Source organism: Megalobrama amblycephala, linkage group LG21 (assembly GCF_018812025.1).
Source record: "Megalobrama amblycephala isolate DHTTF-2021 linkage group LG21, ASM1881202v1, whole genome shotgun sequence".
In the NCBI taxonomy this organism is placed as follows: Eukaryota; Metazoa; Chordata; class Actinopteri; order Cypriniformes; family Xenocyprididae; genus Megalobrama; species Megalobrama amblycephala.
The window spans coordinates 10,004,034-10,028,352 of NC_063064.1; the positions used below are offsets into that span (position 1 = coordinate 10,004,034).

The following is a 24,319-nucleotide window of genomic DNA, read 5'->3' on the forward strand; positions in this document are numbered from 1 at the left end:
TCTAAATATTTCGTTAGCATGTTGCTAATGTACTGTTAAATGTGGTTAAAGTTACCATCGTTTTTTACTGTATTCACGGAGACAAGAGAGCCGTCCTTATTTTCATTTTTTAAACACTTGCAGTCTGTATAATTCATAAACACAACTTCATTCTTTATAAATCTCTCCAACAGTGTGTAATGTTAGCTTTAGCCAAGGAGCACTATCAAACTCATTCAGAATCAAATGTAAACATCCAAATGAATACTGTACTTACATGATCCCATCATGCTGCATGACGAACACTTTGTAAAGATCCATTTTGAGGGTTATATTAGCTGTGTGAACTTTGTTTATGCAATGTGTTTAGAGTCGTGAGCTCGGGGGTGGGAGCGCGAGGATTTAAAGGGGAAGTAGCCTGAATCGGCGCATATTTAATGATGCCCCAAAATAGGCAGTTAAAAAAATTTATCTATGGGGTAAAATCTACGGGGTAGCCTGACGTGGTCATACTCAATTCTAGTTCGAATATGAGTCTGATACTGCTCCATTGGGCTTTGATTATGGGGGCGTATTTCAACCGATCCAGGAAAGACCTCAATTGGATAGACCTACAACCAATCAGAGCTACAGAGTAAGTGACGTATGTTGAGCGACATAGTTGTCAACAGAAGTCTTCTTAGCGACCATCGGGGCCAGCTGATAAATCAAACTTTTGCCGAATTCCGTAGGAAGGACATCTTTCCCATCGGCAAATGCCTTGATCGCGGTCCTCTGTCCCTTTTTTAAAATTAATGCGCTGTCGATATCTTCTATAACGGACGCGATGGCGGAATCTACACATCTCAGTTCTTCAACAGCCATCATTGTTGTAAACTAATTGACCTTTCGCAAAGACCCGCCCCCCTTAGTTACTGTTGCTTTGTCCGACAAGCCGTGGTGCTGTCACGCCACACAGAGTGGAAAATAACATCGCGGAGCAAAGAGGAAACTGACAACACATCGACAGACGAGACAGAGCAGGTTACTTATGATATTAAACAAAGTCCCAGCTTTCAAACTGTGTAGTTATTAAAAAATTCAAACAATAAAAACCGTTTTGTGGCTCTTTAATGGGTTGTGACCATGATCGTGACAGATTGCTGTAGCGCCTCAGCTCAAGAGGCTCGTGAACCGATCATCTCTTCCTACTAGTCCATTTATAGCATCAAATAAACATGAATGAACATGAGAATGAATGTTGTTTCAAACGCGGAAAGACGTCAATATGCACAATTTTTCAAGTTTAACTCCACCGAGGTTAATCTTCTAACTCCTGACTGCTTTGTCAGACAAAATGGCGGATGCGGCGTTCTGATTGGTTAGATCGCTTGTCAATCAAACTCCCCAAGCGCTCTTTGATGACGTGGCTGATTACGTTTCTGGTGTTAATCTGTCAATCATCGCCCTGACAATGTGATTGGTCCGAACAGTTTCTGTTCGGGCATAATTACTCCTCTACGGATCGAGTCCAGACCGAACTCCCCGACCTCAAAATGTTGTGGGCGGCTTCTGGCATCCAGGCTATCTACGGGTATTTTGAGCTGAAACTTCACAGACACATTCAGTGGACACCTTAGACTTATATTACATCTTGTGAAAAAGCATTCCAGGGCACCTTTAAGCTAGTCCTAGACTAAAATGCATGTTTGAGCTGTTTCAACTGAAAGTAACTTGTACTGACATATCTTAAAATATGTCAGTGCCACTGTTTTGTCTTAAGATGCACACCTGTAATGTGTTTTTCTAGTGTATGTTTATAAAAGCTACTTAAATACCCTAATTGACCTAAGATCTTAACCTGGCTTAGGCTGTATGTGAAACCGGGCCTTTATTTCTCAGAAATGCGACTTTATATCTGGCAGTTCTAAGAACTGTGAGAAATAAACTTGCAATTGCGAGAATAAAATTCACAATAACAGATAAACAGCCTCATTTATTTATTTATTTATTTATTTATTTATTTATTTATTATTCATTCATTCATTCATTCATTCATTCATTCATTTATTATTCTGTGGTAGAAACAATCTTTTATACTTACTAGATTTACAATTTAGTACAAGTAAGTATTACAAGTAAAAACTTGCCAATATGCTAAAAATGCATTCTAGATATATTCTCAGATCACAAGTCTTATTATTTTACACATTATTGTCACACCAGTATATTTAACTTGTTTAAAAGATGTTTGGACATTTTTACAAAAAAATAAAAATAAAAAAATAAGACAAAAAAATACTGACAAACAAAATGGGCAATAAATGCAGTAGAAGTATTGTTCATTATTAGTTCATGTTAACTAATGCTGTTAAATAATGTTAACAAATGAAACTTTTTTTAGAGTGTAAGAAAATGAGAAAAATTAGATGTTACTCTATGTCCTAAGACAGTGTGGCATGACGTTATTTTCTCAAATGAGTTCATATTAAATAATACAATAATTGTACATTTATGTAATTATGTTAAATATCCATGTAATGGATTGTTGTACAGTCAGACTGTCAGTATCTTAAAAAAGCCTGATATGAAAAATAATTTGTGACAATGACCGGCTGACTGACATTTTTCCTTTCATGATACCTGATTCTTACATGATTCTAACAGTTTCAGTCTTCATATTGGTTATTCCAATACAATTAAAATAATTATCAAATCTCCATATCTGCATTAATGTCTATTTCGTTGCGTCCATATGTTGGTGTGAGTGTGTGCACTGCAACCGACCTTTACAGTTCTTTCCGTCCTGGCTGATCTCATAGCCGCTCTTGCAGTAGCACATGGGGCCGGAGCGTGTGACAGCACAGTTGTCCTGGCAACCAGTGAGAGTACAGTTGAGCGCCAGTTCTACAGAGATCAGAACAGAGGACAGCTAGAGGTCAAACAACACAACGCAATCTATGACCAAACATACTGACCGCTCACACTGCTGGCTAAAAGAGATTCCATGAAGACCACAAAGTTCAAAAGAGCAAAAAAACTATTAAAAGCAGTCTAAAAGCAAATAAAGCATATGACATATGAAATCTCACAAGCTCTATTTTTACTCCATGTAGAAACAGGAACTTCATCACATACTAGAATTATAATGTAGTGCAAGTAAGGCTTTAAGCACTAGAATCTAGCTAACATCTAATATACAGTAATTTACCAGGGCATTTTCATAGTGTTCAAATATATAGCTGGGTCATTAAAGAATAAGGTTTTAAAAGTGTAAAAAAAAAAAAAAAAACACACAAAGGAGATATAATTAATTTTGAAGTTTTATGAAGTGTTAACAATGAGATTATGTGGTTTTTATAATCAATTAACACTGCTTTTGTCTTTTTTTACAAGATGGACAAAATTTGTCACCAAAAAAGTCATTTGGTTTTACCGAATGACACTTTTAATTACATCGTATTTTCAAACAATGCTAACAGGCTGATATCTAGCTATCTGGCAAAAGGACAATCAAACATTTTATATTTAGTACAAGTTTTTTTTTCAATGTTTTATAGCGGTTGTACCGAATGACGTGACGTTTCGGGACATGCGTATGAGCAAGTGAAAATATGAATTTTTTAAATAGTTAAAAGAGAGTTAGTTACTTTGTTTCATGACCATGTGGTCCTGTGCAGGTGTCTGAATGATGTCACATCCTGTCACATGATATTGACCACATGACTTGATCTAAAATGGTGCCTTTATATTGGTTACTCCGAGTGACATCAATGAAATTCATTTTTCTGGGCATTCTTTCTCATAACAAAGCAACGAGTTCTACACAACATTTTAATACAATTTTGCACTATGTTAATATATATGATGTTATAAAATCATGCCAGAATAAAAAATATATACATTTATTACATTTTAAGATATTTTAATCACAAATGAAATGGCTGTATTGACCTTTGGACGGTTAAACCGAATGACTTTTTGACACTTCAAAATCTTTAAAATCTCTATATGTAGCAAAATATAATTAAAAAAACATTTTGGATTCAATAAAAGAGATCTAGTTGTACTGCCTTACATACTTTGGATGTCATATCTTTGATTTTTATTATTATTAAGGCCTTTGGACAAAAAAATGACCTGTCATGTCATTGATACACATATAAAAAACTTACTATATACATATGAAATTGAACAAACAATCTAAAAAGCATTTATTTGACCCTGGTCAAGGGAACTTGGATCTCTTTTTAGACCACTTTAGCCTGGATATCATTGATCTTCACAATGCATGTTCAGAGCGAGACACACCATAGCAAACTAAAATGTCAAATCAAATGTCAATCGGAAATGTCTTACAATCAAACAGGCTTTGGATCTACTGTATCTTTAAGACTTCTACATAAATCAGCTGTGTTATGTTTGGCTAACTTTTGTGTGTCACCAAACTTCACATTGAAAAAAAGAAAAGAAAAAATTCTGTAGAAAAGTGAAAAAGGTACTGGTTATTATCTGTTTACAGACATCTCTTTTAACCCAAAAACAACACAATTCACAAATACAGGTAAAACACCTGTGAAAAAATCAATATGGAACATTCCTTCATATTAATACAGTACATTGTGATGGTAAGTTTGAGTTGCTGAACAAATGATCTGCGTGGACTTTGGTTATGAATTTTGAGTTTCTTATTTTAACACAGTTAGAAAAATCCTATATTCTGTGAAATGGCATCTTTAACTGATTTAACAAACCACAGAGTGACTGAAATGAAATAACAGCAGCTGGTACCTCAGCAGGCGGTGAACAGGAGTGATGTTAACACACACTCACACAAGAACACACTCACACACCTTTCCCAGAGCTCATGGGACGCCACAAATATGAGCACACTGTCAGAAACAAATGAGCCTCTAGATCAGGGATGGGCAATGTCGGTCCTGGAGGGCCGCTGTCCTGCAGAGTTTAGCTCTAATCCTGATATAAACTCACCTGCCTGTTGCTTTCTAGTAATCCTGAAGACTTTGGCTGAATCTGGGCAGCCGCCTTTGCTTAGTTTGTGCTTGCTGTTTAATAATCATTTGAAACTTGCAGCTCCAGTAGAAAGATGAAAGGATTTATCCTAAATTATGTAATGGAAATTATGTATAAACCTTAGATAAACAATGTAACAATCAATTAAAAACGTATTTTATTATGCTGTATGCTGCGGACGAACGGTTTGTAAAATAAATGAATGGATTGATGGATGGGCGCCATCTTCTGGCAAGACGCGGGAATTCATTCGGCATGCGACTATTGCAGTGCATTATGGGTATTCTAGGCGTACATCCGCTGTACACTCGTTATTGTGGTGCATTGTGGGATTGAATGAGTGTACTCAATAATGTCCACTAAGATTTCAGACACCACTAAAATGACTGTTCCCTCAAATAATGCCCTATTTAGGGGGACTGGGGGCAATTGATTAACTTGTTCAGGTGTGTTTGATTAGGGTTGGAGCTAAACTCTGCAGGACAGTGGCTCTCAGGACTGAATTTGTCCATCCTTGCTCTAGATGAACTGCTTCAACAGCTCATAGCAACTATACTAATATGCTAACAGCTCTTTGTGTAGGTAGCTTTCCGAGCTAACAGGGAACATTATGAACAAATGTTCTTCCAGTGACGTTAATAGCAGGGTTGCCAGGTTTTCACAACAAAACCCACCCAATTGCTCCTCAAAACTGGCCCAATCGCATTTCAGGGGGGTCTCACGGTAAAAATCACATTTGCATTCCAGGGACTAAATATCATGTTATTTTGGGTCAATTCAACCTGTGGGCATGAAAAAACAACCCGTGGCAACAGTGTAAAAGTAGCCCAATTCCGCGGGAAAACCGCTGACTTGGCAACACTGGTTAATAGAGCATTAGTTCAAAGTTATCTGCTCTTTAATAATGTTCTCAAAAAGTTAGCACAAAAAAAATTACTCGTTCATGGAACGTTTTTACCCGAAACATTTATCTAGATGTTCAACTTTTTTTACTTGTTTCAGAACGTTCAGAGAACATTCAAAAGTAACCTTTCTATAATCTTTGCAGAATGATCAAATGGAACGTTCCCTTAACGTTCACATAACCAAAAAAAAATAAAAAATTAAAATTTAAAAACTGGACGTTTTGAAAGTTCAGAGAATAATACTTCACCATTAGCTTAACAAAATGCTAATGAGAGCACTCAGAGCTGCTATGAACAGCATTACAAATCAGTCACTTATTACAGTAGGTTCCATTTCAATTGGGATGCTGCTTTAGAAGACAACAGCCTGTACCAGCGAGACGGTTCGCTAGGTTTTAGGACAGTGTCAGTATATGATAGAGCAGAAAGCATATGACAGTGATTATGTGTTTTGATTTGCATGCAGGTATATGTGTGTGGATGAGGGTAAGCATGTGCAGTAAGTTCTTTACTGCTAATCCTTAAGAGGATTGAGGAGAAATTTGACAGGGATTTTGCCTTAACTTAACATTTCACCACACTATAGTAAAGTGTGTATACTTAACAAGTACTCTGATGGGTTACAACTGACAGAGCCTAACACTTTTCACAAAAATTACATCTCAAAATAAAGTTAAATCAGTCCAGCATTGTACATTTCACCTTTCTTGTTTGCATTGTGTAACACATTTTCCATTTCATTATGTTAATTTGCTGTAATTAAACTATTAAATCGTATATTTACACAGGTATTATATCAACTATTGGTCTAGATATTGTTATAAATACTAAAAATGAAAAATGTTCCTGTCGCTCAAACAGCACTAGCAATGCCAAGATAATAATTTTGATTGCCAGTGACGTCAAAATTGTATATCTTGGATCCATTTAGCTTTGGATAGAAGTGTATGCCAAATGCATAAATGTAAAATGAAAAACTCATATTGGTCTTTTAACAAATCAAGTCAAACTAACTTTTCCTAAGACTAAGTTTTTCCATTAAAATATCATGTAGGAAGAATGATTATTACTGTATGCTGTATTTGGGTCATTGACGAATAAGGTTTTTAAAAATGTCAAAAAATATAATGGAGATATAATTAAGGTTTATTAAGTGTTAACAATGAGATTATGTGGTTTTTATAATCAATTAACACTGCTTTTGCCATTTATTACAAGATGGACAGAATTTGTCACCAAAAAAGTCAGTTTAACCAAAATTTCGGTTTTACCGAATGACACTTTTGGTTATACCGAATGACGATATTTTCAAACAATGCTAACAGGCTGATATCTAGCTAGCTAGCAAGAGGACAATCAAACATTTTATATTTAGTACAAGTTTTTAAAATATTAAAACATTTTCCATGTTTTATAGCGGTTGTACCGAATGACCTGATGTTTCGGGACATGCGTATGATCAAGTGAAAACATGAATTTTTCAAATAGTTAAAAGAGAGTTAGTTACTTTGCTTCAAGACCATGTGGTGCTTTGCAGGTGCCTGAATGATGTCACATCCTGTCACATGATATTGACCACATGACTTGATCAAAAATGGCCCCTTTATATTAGTTACTATGAATGACATCAATGAAATTAATTTTTCCGGATATTCTTTCTCATAACAAAGTAACGACTTCTACACATTTTAATACCCTTTTGCACTATGTTGATATATTATGTTATAAAATGATGCCAGAGAAAAAAAAAAAAAATATATATATATATATATATATATATATATATATATATATATATATCTTTTTTTTTCTGATTTCTGAAGGATCATGTGACACTGAAGACTGGAGTAATGATGCTGAAAATTCAGCTTTGCCAACACGAGAATAAATTACTTTGTAAAATATATTCAAATAGAAAACAGTTATTTTAAATTGTAATAATTTTTCACAATATTACTGTTTTTACTGTATTTTTAATTAAATAAATTAAGCCTTGGTGAGCAGACAAAACTTCTTTTAAAAACATTAAAAACCTTACTGATCCCAAACTTTTGAGCAGTACTGTGTGTATATATATATTTATTACATTTAAAGATATTTTAATCACAAATGAAATGACTATATCGGCCTTTGGACAGTTAAACTGAATTTATATATATATATATATATATATATATATATATATATATATATATATATATATATATATATATATATATATATATATATATATCAGTTAAATATATCAGTAAATATATCTGTTCCTGAATATATTAGCATTTTTTAACAAATCAGTTGAGTGAATCATACAATGATTGAGTGTAAAAAGACAGTCAATTGTTTTGACACTTCAAAATCTTTAAAAATACCTTTATATGTAGCAAAATATTATTAAAACCTTTTGGATTCAATAAAATAGATCAAGTTGTACTGCCTTGCATACTTTGGATGTCATATCTTTGTTTTTTATTATTATTAAGGCCTTTGGACAAAAAAATGACTGTCACGTCATTGACCCATTTGTCTGTAACAGACTGGCTTCAAACATCAAGCTCTGAGATGGTAATGTCTGTTCTAGTTTTCCTGACTAATGCACCTTCTGCTGACCAGTGAACTGTTGACTGTTTCACCGTTCCTCAAGATATAAGGTCAGATCGGATAGTCTTCAGTTTCAATGACTGACTCTGCATCGAGTATCTAAAATGACACGTGGCCTCATACATGGAGCCGTGCAGAGCTAATAGCATGTTTCAATTCAAATTTGAAGAAAATGCACAGCATTAAGTGAAGCAGTTTGAAATCACTGCTTCTGCCATTGAACAGTATTGGGAAGCTACTGTGCAACCGCAGTTTACAAAGCTAAAAGCCATTCATGATGAACCAAACAACATGAAACGACATTAACAATCCATTTTACTTTCGTAATGCGACTGGGTCGTAAAAATACATACCAGAGCGTGTATTTGAATAGGACTTTGAAAACGTCAAAGCTACTGAGAAATGTACATGTTAGTACCATCAGTACATTTTAGTTACTCCAAAAACCATTAAATCATTTATTAATCTAGATGTGTTTATGTATGTGTTGTGTAGGACCGTGGTAAAGCCCAACACTCAACAAGACAGAATGATGTTTATTCACACAGAAGGTCAAATAACATTCTGCGAATGGTGATATTTCAGGTCACGTGTGCATTCAGTACAGAGCATAAGACCGCTAATCCCTCTTCACACTTCTCTCATCAATGCACACTCACGAAACACCATGAATTCCTTAAGAGTGAATCTTTATTTGATGATATTTCAGCCAGTGCTCTTGTATCTTATCAGACAGACCTGTGAGATGAGAGAGAAGTCGCCACGGAAAATCAGCAGCTTTGATGGCGACATCAGCGAATAAACAAACATTAATAAAAAACTGGACACATCGAACGGTGTAAAGCTACAGGTACTTGGAGTAGGACTGTGGTAAAATGTGTATTACATTAAAAAATAAAATGTTTTTTTTATGAATATTTAACAATGAAACTAGGGTGTTAAAGAAATATAAAACTGCAGCTGTTCTTTTCCATACAATTGGAGAGTGTTTTTAACCGCCAACTTAAGTATAAAAAATAACAAAAACATACAATAAAATGTGATCCATACAATGGTCCTTTATTCCAAGATTTCTGAAGTTATAAGAATTTTAGTCACAAGACACACAGCAACCAGTGTCATTTGTTGTCCCTGACCTCAAACCTGGTGTAAAGCATGCCAATCTTGTAAATGGCAGTAATACTTAATTGGATGATCTAACAATTGTAATTAACCTAGAATAAATCTTTTAACTCAGTTTTCTATCTGCATCTCTCCAGGTTTCAGTAGGGTGTTGTGTTCTGGTTCCTTGTCCTCTATCACCTCGCCTGTGTGTTCATGTCCAGACGGGTTTGTGTCACCTCACTGGAGATCACCCGCTAGATTCATGCCCTAAAAGAGTCACTACAGCTGTGTGTGTCAGAGAGAGAGTGTGTGCATATGGGGTGAAGCTAAAATAGACAGAAGGTAATCGAGGTTAACTGCATTTGAAAAGCCCATCAGAACCAATAAAGATTTTTCCTTTCCTTATATACACTATTTGACCTACATTGAGATCTGGGGCTGTATTCACAAAACATCTTAAGTCTAAAAGTAGCTCCTAACTTGCCGATTTAGGAGAAACTCTTAAAAATAATGGCAGTGTCAGTCCTAATTTTAGGACTAAATTTTTGCTCAAAGAGTATTTCACAAAGCAAAAAATAGCTCCTAAATCTGTGAAATGTTAGGAGTAGTCAAGAGGACTCCTTAAGTCACTAAGACAAAATCACAAAGGATCATAATGACCATTGCTGCCAATCTGCCCAAAGACAATGTACGCCATTGAGGCAATAGCGATAGAGCCTTGGGTGCTGAACCTTTTCTTCATAAATGCAATACATATTTTGATTCATAGATTTGAATCTACAATGAGACACCAAAATAAATCTTATCTAAATAAATAAATAATGTCCCATTGCCTGTGGCAGTTGTTTTCGTGAGTTTATACTTACAAATGATCGAATAGAGTAAAAAAATATATTAAGCTTATTTGTCGTGCTGTCCAAGGGGATCAAAGGCTCCGAGCTTGGAATTTAGAACAAATCCAGAGTTCTCCCCATATCCCCAGGAGCGGGATGGCGAAGGGATGCAGAAAACTGTTGAGGTAACTATAGGTGAGTCGGCTCTCGTCTGTGTATATATACCTCCTCTCGAGCTGGGGTGCGTTTCCCGTACAACGGCGTAACTCGCTTCTAAACTACCATAGTATGATGCATCGTTGAACAAATCAACTAGCTAGTCATGACTGTTTCCCCAAACCATATTGTCACAAACCTGTCGTTTAACCATGTTGGTTAATGATGTCACGCAGGTGGTGGAGTAATAAAAAATTTCAGTCAGGATTCAGATCTCATCATAGCACAGAAACTGCGCTCGTTAAAATGACAAACGACTTACTTCTAGCTTCTGACCAAAGCTATATCTCAATACTAGTGTTACTTGACCTCAGTGCTGCGTTCGACACTATAGATCATAAAATACTCCTAGATCGACTACAAAATTACACTGGTATTCAGGGCCAGGCATTACGGTGGTTTAGGTCGTACCTATCAGACCTCACAATTTTCTTTATATAAACGGGGAAAAATCTAAGATAACGATAGCAAATTACGGAGTGCCGCAAGGATCTGTGTTAGGCCCTCTGCTATTTTCAATATACATGTTGCCACTCGGCAATATTATAAGAAAACATGGAATTAGTTTCCACTGCTATGCCGATGATACTCAGTTATATATTTCAATACAACCAGATGAAATCTCTAAATTATCCAATCTGACAGAGTGTGTTAAAGAAGTAAAACATTGGATGACTAGTAATTTTCTTCTATTAAATTCAGATAAGACTGAAGTATTACTTATTGGACCAAAACCCTGTACACAGAATCTCTCAGACTACAATCTGCATTTAGAAGGATGTGCTGTTACTCCATCCTCGACAGTTAAAGACCTGGGTGTTATATTAGACAGCAACTTGTCCTTTGATACGGAATATGTTATCTATTTCTGATGCAGAAAAGTTAGTTCATGCTTTCATGACATCTCGACTAGATTACTGTAATGCATTATTAGCTGGTTGTCCTGCTTCCTCAATAAATAAGCTACAATTAGTACAAAATGCAGCTGCTAGAGTTCTTACCAGGTCAAGAAAATATGATCATATATCACCAATTTTATCATCTCAACACTGGTTACCTATAAAGTTCTGTATCGATTATAAAGTATTGCTAATGACCTATAAGGCTCTAAATGGTTTAGCTCCTGTGTACTTAACCGATCTTCTATTGCCCTACAATCCTTCACGCTCTTTAAGATCACAAAACTCTGGATTTCTGGTTGTACCTAGGATATCTAAGTCCACTAAAGGAGGGAGAGCGTTTTCACATTTGGCTCCGAAACTCTGGAATAGCCTTCCTGATAATGTTCGGGGCTCAGACTCGCTCACCCAGGTTTAAATCTAGATTAAAGACGCATCTCTTTAGCCAAGCATTCACATAATGCATCTCATATCAGATCAATTGCACATGACTATCTTTGCTTAATGTTATGAACAGCAGATACGCTAATTATTCTCCATTTGCTTTTCTGTTTTACACCCGTCCCGAGGTGACTAGAGAGGACATCAGCTTCAGTTTGGATCCAGCCTCTTAAGAAGACAGTGATTGTAAATTAATTCCCTAAATTATTACATTATTTGCTAACTGCATTCTTTAAATTGTAATGTTGACATGCATTCTCTGTAAAGCTGCTTTGAAATGATATGTATCGTGAAAAGCGCTATACAAATAAATGTGAATTGAATTGAACTGAACTTGAATTCTGCATTCTCTCGAGACACAAACATTTAGACATAGTTTTGTTAGTGACATTTAGCCTACATTTTTAAACCTTTATTTCAATATGGCAACATTTTTATTTTAAAATCTTTATTTGAATATGGCAACATGATACCTCATTCTACAATATTTCTATGATTAAATCGCTTACAGAGACTCCTCCCCCATCAGCCAATCACTGTGTGCATAGTCCATAGCAACGAGGTTAACCCCGCCTTTACTCTTAGCTTCTCTATTCACTAGTAAAAGTTGGTCTCAGCAGAAAAGAGAAAACTCTTAACTAAGAACTTTTACTGCCATTCAGATGAACTCTTAGTGGTAAGATAAAATGTTTTGTGAACACGGCCCCAGATCTTCACCCGTCCTATAAAAAACCTACATAAAAACCTCAAATAAAAAAGTCATAAAACTTTGTATTTAAGGGTGCTAATGTTCCAACCAGCAGCATGTGTGAGTGTGATATTGTTTTTTTGTTTTTTTAACAACCATTTAATAAACAAGAAGTTAATACTGAGTAACGTACACTTAGGATACAATATTGCCAGTTAATTTGTGTATTTATAAAATAATTCCAAACCAATTCAAAGCAGGATTAACCATTGTGCATCAGTAGTAAATATATCAGTTCCTGAATATATTAGTGTTTTTGAACAAATCAGTTGAGTGAATCATACAATGATTGAGTGCAAAAAGATTGTTTTGCTCATCAAATGTTTAACGCTATTAAGAGACCAAGTGTGTCATTAGCTATTTTTCCAACTACCTATTTTTATGCGCATTTTGGGATATCATGTCAGTTGGTGTTTACTTGTGTTTCTGAAAGTAACGCCCCTTGAAACGTAGTGTTCTTTGACAGAGAGTGGAAAAGGAGGATGGAAAATCTCATTTTTACAAATATTTGAACTTTTTTGGCACCAAAAATCTTTGCTAACATCATAAGCTAACCTTCAGAAACATAATATAAAATTCATGACCCCTTTAACTTGTTTGGAGGGGAAAATCACAACTGGAGGAATGTTGGGCCATTCCTCCTTCTATTGTGGAATTTTCTCAGATAACTCGATACTCATAGTTTCATCAATGATGGCACTCTGTCCTGGTCCAAAGGAAGCAAAGAACAGAATTATTTAAACCAAATAACCGCGAGCTGTGCTTTACAGTTGGGACACGGTTGCTATTATTGAACGCATGTGTGGTTTTTGCCAAATTGAATGTTGATTATTCAAACTTAAACTTTTTTTATGTTTTTACTTTGGACTCATCTATTAAGAATCTATCATCTATTACATTTTTCCAATAGTCTTCTGGCTCATCCATGTGGTATTTGGCAATCTTAATACAGAAATGTTCTTCTTGGAAAGAAATGTCTTCCTCCTTGCTGCTATGCACATCATTCATGTTCAGTGTTTGTTTGATAGCCTTATGAATCTTAGCCAATGCAAGAGACACCTGTAGATCCTTGTTACCCTGCGGTTCTTTGTGACCTCCTGGAATATTGTGGTCACTCGTCGATAGAGGAAGAGATGGTGTTGAATCTCTTCTCTTTGTACAGTATCTAATGATGGACATCAAACTCTTTATAAATACTTCCCTAACTTTGTTCCAGCCTTGTGAGTAGTAATACATTTTTGTCAGTAACTTTTGATTAAGGCATGGCAGTTTCCACAAACAGGTGTGATGAGGTCCAGATTTTGCTAAACTTTTGATTTCTGCTAAATTCACACCAGATTTATACCACTAAAATAACAGAAATGCCTGAATCCAATTATGTTTTTAAATGGATAGAGAATCCTGGAGGTTCATATATTTCTCCAGGAATGATGTTTACTCCTGCATCATTTTGGGAGATAAATAAGAGAAAATATACACAGATTTGTGTGCTATTGAATTCTATTGATAGAAAGATATAATCACAATGCAGATCAGATTTATGTAGAAATTCAGAAACTTCTTAAGGACTTAATTTCTAGCATGACTGCATTTTGTTTGTGTTTGTCCAGTGAAAATTTGAAGTGCAGATCCATGCACACTCTAACAGCAAACACAAGCCATTGTGCTATAAACATAAGTCATAAAAAAGGTGGATGTGCGAGACTGACAGTGAATTAGAGAGGAATTTGAGTGATAATGATCAATATCGAGACTGATGAAAAGTATTTATTTAATCTGCAACAACATTGTAAACATTTATAAAGAAACTTTTGGCCAATAACTTTTAAAGTCACCATGAAATCAAAATTGAAAATTCTTATAGCACATATGTTTTTTAAAATCCATGTTTCATAATCTTGAATCAGAATATCTTCCCCTCCCTCTTGCAGTGACATCTCTTCTCTAATGACAAGGGCGGGGCATCTGTCACTCGCATGAGCCAAAAGCAAACCACAACCATCCAATCAATTCCCCACAGACAAAATCAAGCCCTGCCCTACATTTGTTCTTGTTCCAGAAGCCATTTCACTCAGATATTTGTCACAATAGGGAAGAAAAGACTAGCACAACTTCTGTTTCATGTCGAGCTTAAATGCATCATTATGCAAAAACAAGCGGCCAGTTCTCCGCATGAAAGACCCACATCTGGCAGATCAACGTGCTTTTTCTTTTCTCTCCAATACAGTAGGAAGAATTGTTGAATAGCATAATTAAATTAACTGAAATGTGTATGTGAGTGTATGTTAACTTTGAAAAGATGATTGACAGTCTAGTTTAAAAAAAGATGAAAAGATGATTGACAGTCTAGTGACAGTGTCACTAGACAGTGACAGACTATGTAGAGTTTTCTGTTTAAGACACAATTACAAGGTGGTAGTATGTCCCAAAACTCTTCTGCTACACACTCAAAAGTATGTACCTTTTCTTCACAAAAAGAGTACATACTTTACAAGTGAGCAATGTTAGTAAGTGGTGCAGTTGTTACCTCTGCAGTGCGGCCCCTCGTCTCCTCCGTCAGTGCAGTCAGGGACGCCGTTACACAGTTTGCTCATGTGAACACACAGGTCTGAACCCAGACACTGATGCTCATTGGGAGGACACCGCGACACACGGTTATGAGGACCTGAAAGAGAGCAGAAAACAAACACATTATGATGATGATTCAACAACTCACAGTACTTTCAAAATCTCCATGTAAAATGCTGAAATGCTAGACAACATTTTGCAAGGCCGTAACCATGTCTTGAACATTGGTGGGACCAAAGTTTTTTTTTTTTTTTTGCTTTTTCTTTAAAGCAATTAAACAGTTAAGGATTAAAACGGATTTATGGGAATAAAGAGTAAAAAAAAGTTATAGGTCTAATTGTAGTTTAAATTTAATCTATTTGCATTTTTAAAAAAATATGCACACATTCATTTATTCATATGTCTAATATGTCAAAAATGCGAAATGTTTCTGGTCTCATCACATTCAGTTATGAATCATGTAACTGATAGCATATTTTCTATTCAAAATGGCGAAATTTGATAATAAAGTTGAGTTTGCATCACTGGATATTTGTCGGTCGTTTAACATTTCAATTGCAAAACCATTGTAAAAAAAAAAAATATTTAGCTGCTTACACATTCTTACACACATATTCTTTCATCGTTTGCATTGGAATTCACACTCATCTTTGATGAACAGTAAAACTTGCCTTCTTTGATTTGATTGGCTATCTCAATAATTTTGAGATCGACATGAGCGTTCTTAGACCGCTGAAGCAGACACGCCTAAAACGTAACTTTTACCTTTTCTAATGAATCAATTTGTAATTATAGTAGCCCTTGAGCAAGGCAAAATATTGTAGACCAAATATTTTGAAAGAATACTACAATTTACTGTGGTGACACAAGGTATCTGTTATTTTTGGAACTGTGGTAATTGAAAAAAAAATTCACCTAATGTAACACATGCATCATTCTGTGGTGATTTTGTTTCTTGCTTTCATACACAATTGGTTAAATATCCCGGTTTATGGTTTTATTATGACTGTGTCCATAAGTGTGCAGTCATGTGTTTGTCTCTGAGTCACTGGATGAGCTGTATTTGTGTGTCTGGGCTCTCATCTGCTCTGGAGTGGACAGAACACTGGGCGTGGAGTGAAAAACACCAAAAGTCTCCAAATTATTGACCAGAAATGAGCGAATGTGTTTTTGCCGAAAGGTTACGCAACACAGCAGAGTTTGAAACAATAAATGTTCCCTGAATGTCTAGCTTTCTGATGAGATCATCAATACAGCGCCAGTACAAACACACAAAGTCACGGCTTTATGAAGTTATGACACGGGTTTCTATCGAGGCGTGTGGAGCTGGCGTGTATGTTTTTTTCCTGGTTGTTAAAATATGTTCTCATATCCCAGTTTCAGTCAATTATATTGGTAGGTTGATATCTGGAATTCTGCTCTGTTTGTGCTCTACACTTTTAAACTAAAAATACAAACCCAATTCCAAAAAAGTTGGGACACTGTACAAATTGTGAATAAAAACAGAATGCAATGATGTGGAAGTTTCAAATTTCAATATTTTATTCAGAATACAACATAGATGACATATCAGATGTTTAAACTGAGAAAATGTATCATTTTAAGGGAAAAATAAGTTGATTTTAAATTTCTTGGCATAAACACATCTCAAAAAAGTTGGGACAAGGCCATGTTTACCACTGTGTGGCATCCCCTCTTCTTTTTATAACAGTCTGGGGACTGAGGAGACAAGTTGCTCAAGTTTAGGAATAGGAATGTTGTCCCATTCTTGTCTAATACAGGCTTCTAGTTGCTCAACTGTCTTAGGTCTTCTTTGCCGCATCTTCCTCTTTATGATGCGCCAAATGTTTTCTATGGGTGAAAGATCTGGACTGCAGACTGGCCATTTCAGTACCCGGATCCTTCTTCTACGCAGCCATGATGTTGTAATTGATGCAGTATGTGGTCTGGTATTGTCATGTTGGAAAATGCAAGGTCTTCCCTGAAAGAGACGACGTCTGGATGGGATCATATGTTGTTCTAGAACTTGGATATACCTTTCAGCATTGATGGTGCCTTTCCAGATGTGTAAGCTGCCCATGCCACACGCACTCATGCAACCCCATACCATCAGAGATGCAGGCTTCTGACCTGAGCGCTGATAACAACTTGGGTTGTCCTTGTCCTCTTTAGTCCGGATGACATGGCGTCCCAGTTTTCCGAAAAGAACTTCAAATTTTGATTCATCTGACCATAGAACAGTTTTCTATTTTGCCACAGACCATTTTAAATAAGCCTTGGCCCAGAGAAAACGCCTGTGCTTCTGGATCATGTTTAGATATGGCTTCTTTTTTGACCTATAGAGTTTTAGCCGGCAACGGCGAATGGCACGGTGGATTGTGTACACCGATAATGTTTTCTGGAAGTATTCCTGAGCCCATGTTGTGATTTCCATTACAGTAGCATTCCTGTATGTGATGCAGTGCCGTCTAAGGGCCCGAAGATCACAGGCATCCAGTATGGTTTTCCGGCCTTAACCCTTATGCACAGAGATTGTTTCATCATCTTTGGATGATATTATGCACTGTAGATGATGATAACTTCAAACTCTTTGCAATTTTTCTCTGAGAAACTCCTTTCTGATATTGCTCAACTATTTTTTGGCGCAGCATTGAGGGAATTGGTGATCCTCTGCCCATCTTGACTTCTGAGGGACACTGCCACTCTGAGAGGCTCTTTTTATACCCAATCATGTTGCCAATTGACCTAATAAGTTGCAAATTGGTCCTCCAGCTGTTCCTTATATGTACATTTAACTTTTCCGGCCTCTTATTGCTACCTGTCACAACTTTTTTGGAATGTGTAGCTCTCATGAAATCCAAAATGAGTCAATATTTGGCATGACATTTCAAAATGTCTCACTTTCAACATTTGATATGTCATCTATATTCTATCGTGAATAAAATATAAGTTTATGAGATTTGTTAATTATTGCATTCCTTTTTTATTCACAATTTGTACAGTGTCCCAACTTTTTTGGAATTGGGTTTGTAAGTAACTTTTTATGTACTAATCAGATATATACTTATACTCAACTATACATATAATGATGACGAATATACAGAAAAGTCTAAGTATATTTGACCTATACTTAAAAATAAAACTTTTGATTGAGATATACTTAAGAAGAGTATGAAGAAGTTCACTAGGCATGTAGTTGGGTTGAGACTATTAAATACTTTTTCACACATATTGGCTTCTTTGAGGCAGTACTCCAGCATGTTTTACATACACTCTTAAAAATGCTGGGTTAAAAAACAACCCCAGTTGGGTTGAAAATGAACAAACCCGACAATTGGGATGTTTTAACCCAGCAGTTGGGTTAAATGTTTGCCCAACCTGCTCGGTAGTTTTATTTAACTCAACTATTGTTTAAAAATGACTGCATTGCTTGCTTAAAATGAACCCAAAGTATGTTGGAAATGAACATTTATTTATTAAACAATAAACATTTCTTAAATTGCTTATTAATAAATGTTCACCACTTGATTATTATTGCCTCTAGTAATTATATATATGATTTTTAATTTCCAACCTATTTTGGGTTCATTTTAATCCAGCCATATAGTCATTTTTAAAACTACAGAGCACATTGGGCAAACATTTAACCCAACCACTGGGTTAAAACAACCCAATCGTTGGGTTTGTCCATTTTAAACCCAACTTGGGTTGTTTTTAACCCAGCATTTTTTTAGTGTACTATCTTGTAAACTTACACATTCGGATTTATATTAACAAGTCACCTTTAAAAGCTCATTTTAACTTAAGTAAATAAGTTTATATGTAAATACTTTAAGTAGTAAGTATACTAATATCACACAAACACACTTTACAATAAGGTCTCAGGTGTTATCATCAGTTAATGCATTAGCTAACTTTGACTAACAATGAGCAGTATATATATATATATATATATATATATATATATATATATATATATATATATATATATATATATATTTAAGCATTTATTAATCTTTAATAATGTTAGTAAAATATAATTGTTTATTGTTAGTTCACAGTGCATTAACTCATGTTAACAGATGATTTTAATAATGTATTAAATGTTGAGATTAACAATAACTGTGCTAACAGTGTATGAGTGAAATGGCCTGAAGGAAGAAGCTGCTCTTGTGCTCCTGGATGTCTGGTGCTCAGTAGCGCCTGCTGGAGGGCTGGAGCTCAAACAGCTTGGGATCTGGGTATGTGCATTCTGTAATTCAATTCTTCAATTAATTCAATTATTTTCTGCCCGTGTTCTGCCTCATTCTGTAGGTGTAAAAGGTGGTGGTAAGGGGGAACTAATCCTATCTGCTCTAGCCTAGCCTTTTGTCCAACTTGGACCCGAAGCAATCCAGAAAGTTAAAAGTCAGATGTAAATTTTTAAATTTTATGACTTGACAGGAGGGTGTTTAGAGGTTTAGTCTTTAGTATAAGGTAGGAACACATCTATGCAGAATGGCAATGCTGACAGCTCATGTGCAGATGCAAATTTCCATCTGTCAAGAGGTTGGTGACCAATGACATGATGGTGGCAGAGAGCTGGAGAGCTGGAACCATTTCAGTTTTTAAACAATTTTTAACAATGCTGACATAGGATTGCATATCACCTTGACAGCTTAGGAACTTATGAAAGATCCTAGTTGTGGTCTTCAGTTTGCCATTCAATACTGAAGAATGCCAAACTGAAGACCACAAATTCATGGGCCAACACCAGTCTCTGAAAAGACATTTTAAGCGCCGACAGGTCTGTCATTTAGTGCTCCTGGGATGATGGTGGAGCGTTTAAGGCAGAAGGGAATATGGAGGTGAGCTAGTCTACACAGTCTAGTCTTTTAAACAGCTCATGAGGTAGATTCAGTGTGATATTCTGAACTATGCTGTTGACACCTGAATGGAAATGCATTGGAAATGGGACTTCCTGAAAAACTACCCTTGAAATTTGAATTTACTCAACAGAAACCTGTGAAGAGTTTGCACCAATGAAGACATTTGTCCAAGTTCATAGAGGGTTCATATGATGGAAAACAGAAGTCTTCTTGCTCTTATGAAATAATAAGCATAAACTGACAGAGCAGTGGCCAAAAGTGTCCGGAGAGGATATTTGTTTTTAATGACCCTACAAGTTCAATTAAACCAACAAAATATAAGGAAAATATTTTATATATTTTAAATATGAGGGAAAAACAAGACACTAAACTTGGTTTAGGTGTAATTATTTTGCGGGAAAAAAATGCATTGAAAAACAAAAAGTTCACAGGAAAAAGCATATATTGACTACAATATAATCAGTTATTAATATTTTATTGGTTCTTTCATGTTTTTGCATGTGTTCATAAGTTCTTTGCATGACAGCCTGGCCAATCGACTCCAAGTACAACTACACAATATGCTTACAAAATCTTTAACACATTGTTAGTAATATATGAATAAATCGTGAAGATGTCAATGTTCGTAGGCCGGACATCACTGAAACATGTAAACTGCAAAAACAACCCGTTTTGAAACTGTTGTGGTTATGACATATAGTTATTGATAATGAATTTGAAATTAAAAATGTTCTGATATTTTCAGGATTGGAATGTGTATGGGAATCCTATCAGCAAACTGACTCATCCAGATGAATGGCAGTACAGTGTGCAACAACGGCAAAATTATTTGTATCTGTATTCTGATAAATCAGATGTGGGTGATACATAAAAAAAAAGACTATTTCAAGAGTAAATTATTTTTCCTATATTTTCTATATAACAAATATGCCTTGTATTATTCATAAAATTATACATAATTACATATTTTATGTAAAAATAATTAAGAAAATAATACTAAATGGTAAACAAAAGTAAAAAGTCCTTTAGTATAGAAGACAGGAGTCATGTGCGTTTGGGACAGGTGGGACAGGCCCTGCCAAATCATGATTTTGTCCACATCAATTTTTTAAAATCCAATAAAAACAGCTTGCAAAACCCCTGTATAGTACAACACACAGAAAGCATCTCCAATCCCTCATTATTCATAATTAAATTTATGCATGTAACAAAATACATCTGCGGATTTCACTTCACACACTCACTAATGCGTTATAATTTTAGGTGACTATTTTATACAAGATTATTATCTTATACTTAAGCAAAAACAGTCAGAGAGCAAGTGGTAAGGTTTTACTTTGAATAATATTACTGTAATATTACATTATTAATATTTTGAAGAAATTAAAAAGCTTAAAAACGACAAACAGCATTAGAAATCAAAATCCTTTGGCATTGTTGCTGTGGCAGGGGTCCTGTGAGTGTGAGGGATTGTGGACACCTTGCACAGGCGTGTGCTGAGACCATAAGCCTATTGTAATATTATGATCACATGTGGCGTTCCAGAGGATCTGGAGGTGGAAACGCTCGTCGAAGGGGAAACGCTCAGTCAAAAAAACCTCAGCCACATGGAAAACTCTGGAATAAGAGCCATCACATGGGGAACATGACCTGGGGCCCCAGCGACAAGACCACATGCCACTCAGACAAATGAGGCAAAGAGGGAGATTTTGAAATATAAAGACTGAATGTGGGAAACTAGTGCAGTTTTCACATGCTGAAGTCTAGTTTATTATAGATCACAGATTATAGATCACAGATGCTTGAAGTTCTTTATGAGGATAATTCACTCCAGGTAAAATAATTTAGGGCAAGGGTCAACTATTTAGTGAAGGCGGATTTTAACTGAACGGCTGAATTGTGTTCTAATAACAGTATTTGTCTTAAATATCAGGCACGTGTGTTTTATTATTTTCTATAAAAGAAAAAAAAAAAACAACAACAACAACTGCATGTATATTATAATTTTATATCATTCAATTTCTGTTTCATCAGGCCAAATCAATGGTTTGGTATTTTTATGCAGTTTTTACAGTTTACTGGTCACACTTTTTCATTCAGGTTTCATTTGTAAACATCAGTTAATGCACTGTGAAATTTGCAAAGGGGTGGACAGCTTCGAGTAAATTTCCAGAAACTTACCTGGGGAATTTTGGAAATATTCAAATTTGAAAACTTAACAGGAATTTATGAGAATTTATGGAAATTTGTGGGAATTAATTGGAAATTTTGGGAAATTTATATACATTTTATATAAATGTATATAAAATGTATCATATACAAAATATAAACATTTTGTTTGGTCATGATAACATGAAATAACAGTTATTTCTTTTGTGCATCCAATTAATTCTAATTTAGTAAATATGTCAAATAAATATATTTTTATTGCAGCAATTGTTATGCATGAGTTATTTATTTCAGTGTCACATGATCCTTCAGAAATCATTCTAATATGCTGATTTAATACTCAGTTATCAATGTTGGGAACAGTTGTGCTGCTTATATTTTTTGGAACCTGTAATAGTTTTTTCAGGATTCATTGATGAATAAAAAGTTCAAAAGAACAAAATCTTTTCTAACAATACAAGTCTTTAATATCACTTTTAAAGGTGCCCTCGAAGGAAAAATTGAATTTATCTTGGCATAGTTAAATAACAAGAGTTCAATACATGGAAATGACATGCAGTGAGTCTCAAACTCCATTGTTTCCTCCTTCTTATATAAATCTCATTTGTTTAAAAGACCTCCGAAGTAGAGGTCTACAAAGAAGACCCGAGACCCGAGGACCCGGGACCCGACCCGGGACCCGTACGGGTTCGGGACTATATTTTAAATGGTCAGCCGGGTCCGGGTCGGGTCCTAATCTATTACTTCGGTTCCCGGGTCTGATTAACATTGTGTGTATACCCGAGCCGATTTGATTCGGAGATCACCCGGCCATGTTGGGAGTCAGACAGCGCTGTGCGTGTTTTGTAACTTGCAAAGTATGAGCCGGGAAATAAGGTGAAAAAACACGAGTGACCCCAGCCATCAGAAGCAGAGCGGGCGGAGTTAATGCAAGCGAACGGTGATCATCGAGTTTTACTATTCCTATCGTGTGCAACAGTAATGCAAACAAACTTCAAATCTCAAGAACTGCTTGTAGCCTTGCACATTCGCATTTAAATAACATAGCCTATTTCAAATCATTAACAAAATATGAACTATCACACAAATGTTTTCTGTGACGCTTAAAGCTTATGTTTCAGGTTGCTCCAGCTAACGCGCATGTCTCATGCGAGCGCACTTTCTTTCTCCTGTTTTTATAATAACATTATGCCGTCTTGTTATATCTAAAGTTTTGATCAGACTCAGCTCAGAAAGCACAGAAATGACCGCAAATAAGTAGGCTAATGCTAGCGTCAGCGGCCATGTCACTGAACAAGCAATCGTAGTTCAAAAGGGCAAACAGTCAAAGTTATTTTATTATGTGAGTTGACTCAAGTCTCCAGATACAACGAAATAATGCAAAACTGCAAAGTCGTATTTGTCATCGTGACAGCAAGTGAACTTTTAAAGCTGGAATAATGAGTGGATTAAGCATTTCAATCGGCAAGAGAGGAATAACAGATGAACTTTCTTGGCAAGTGCATCACAGTCAGGTACAAGGGAGAAAGCTATAGCCTACTAATATTAGGTAAGACAACACGTTTTATTTTCGCAACTTGTTTATTGTCTTATTAATAGCAATTTGCTGTGGAATAGACCTATGTGCCGATCGGGTCCAGACGGGTCCGGTCAGGTTCGGGTCCAGCTTAGACGGGTCCGGGTAGTACATTTATGGCATTTCTCGGTTCTGCACGGGTTCGGGTCCAACTTTCAAAATAATAGTCGGGCCGGGTCGGTTCCGTGTAGCACATTTACGGGTCTCTTCGGGTTCGGGTATGAATTTTTGACCCGTGAAGACCTCTACTCCGAAGAACAGGCGAATCTCAACATAACACCGACTGTTACGTAACAGTCGGGATGTACGCCCCCAATATTTGCATATGCCAGCCCATGTTTCCAACATTATAAAGGGCATTAGACAAGGGCAGCCAGTATTAATGTCTGGATGTGCACAACC

General features: G+C 35.8%; 1 protein-coding gene across 1 annotated transcript in view; it reads right to left on the reverse strand.

Moving 5' to 3' along the window:
- lrp1aa (low density lipoprotein receptor-related protein 1Aa) overlaps positions 1 to 24,319 on the reverse strand; it is a 212,171-nt gene that overhangs the window by 124,120 nt on the left and 63,732 nt on the right. Inside the window, 2 exon segments of the mRNA XM_048172233.1 lie at positions 2,746 to 2,865; positions 15,264 to 15,401. Of these exon segments, the coding sequence (XP_048028190.1) occupies positions 2,746 to 2,865; positions 15,264 to 15,401 (258 nt within the window).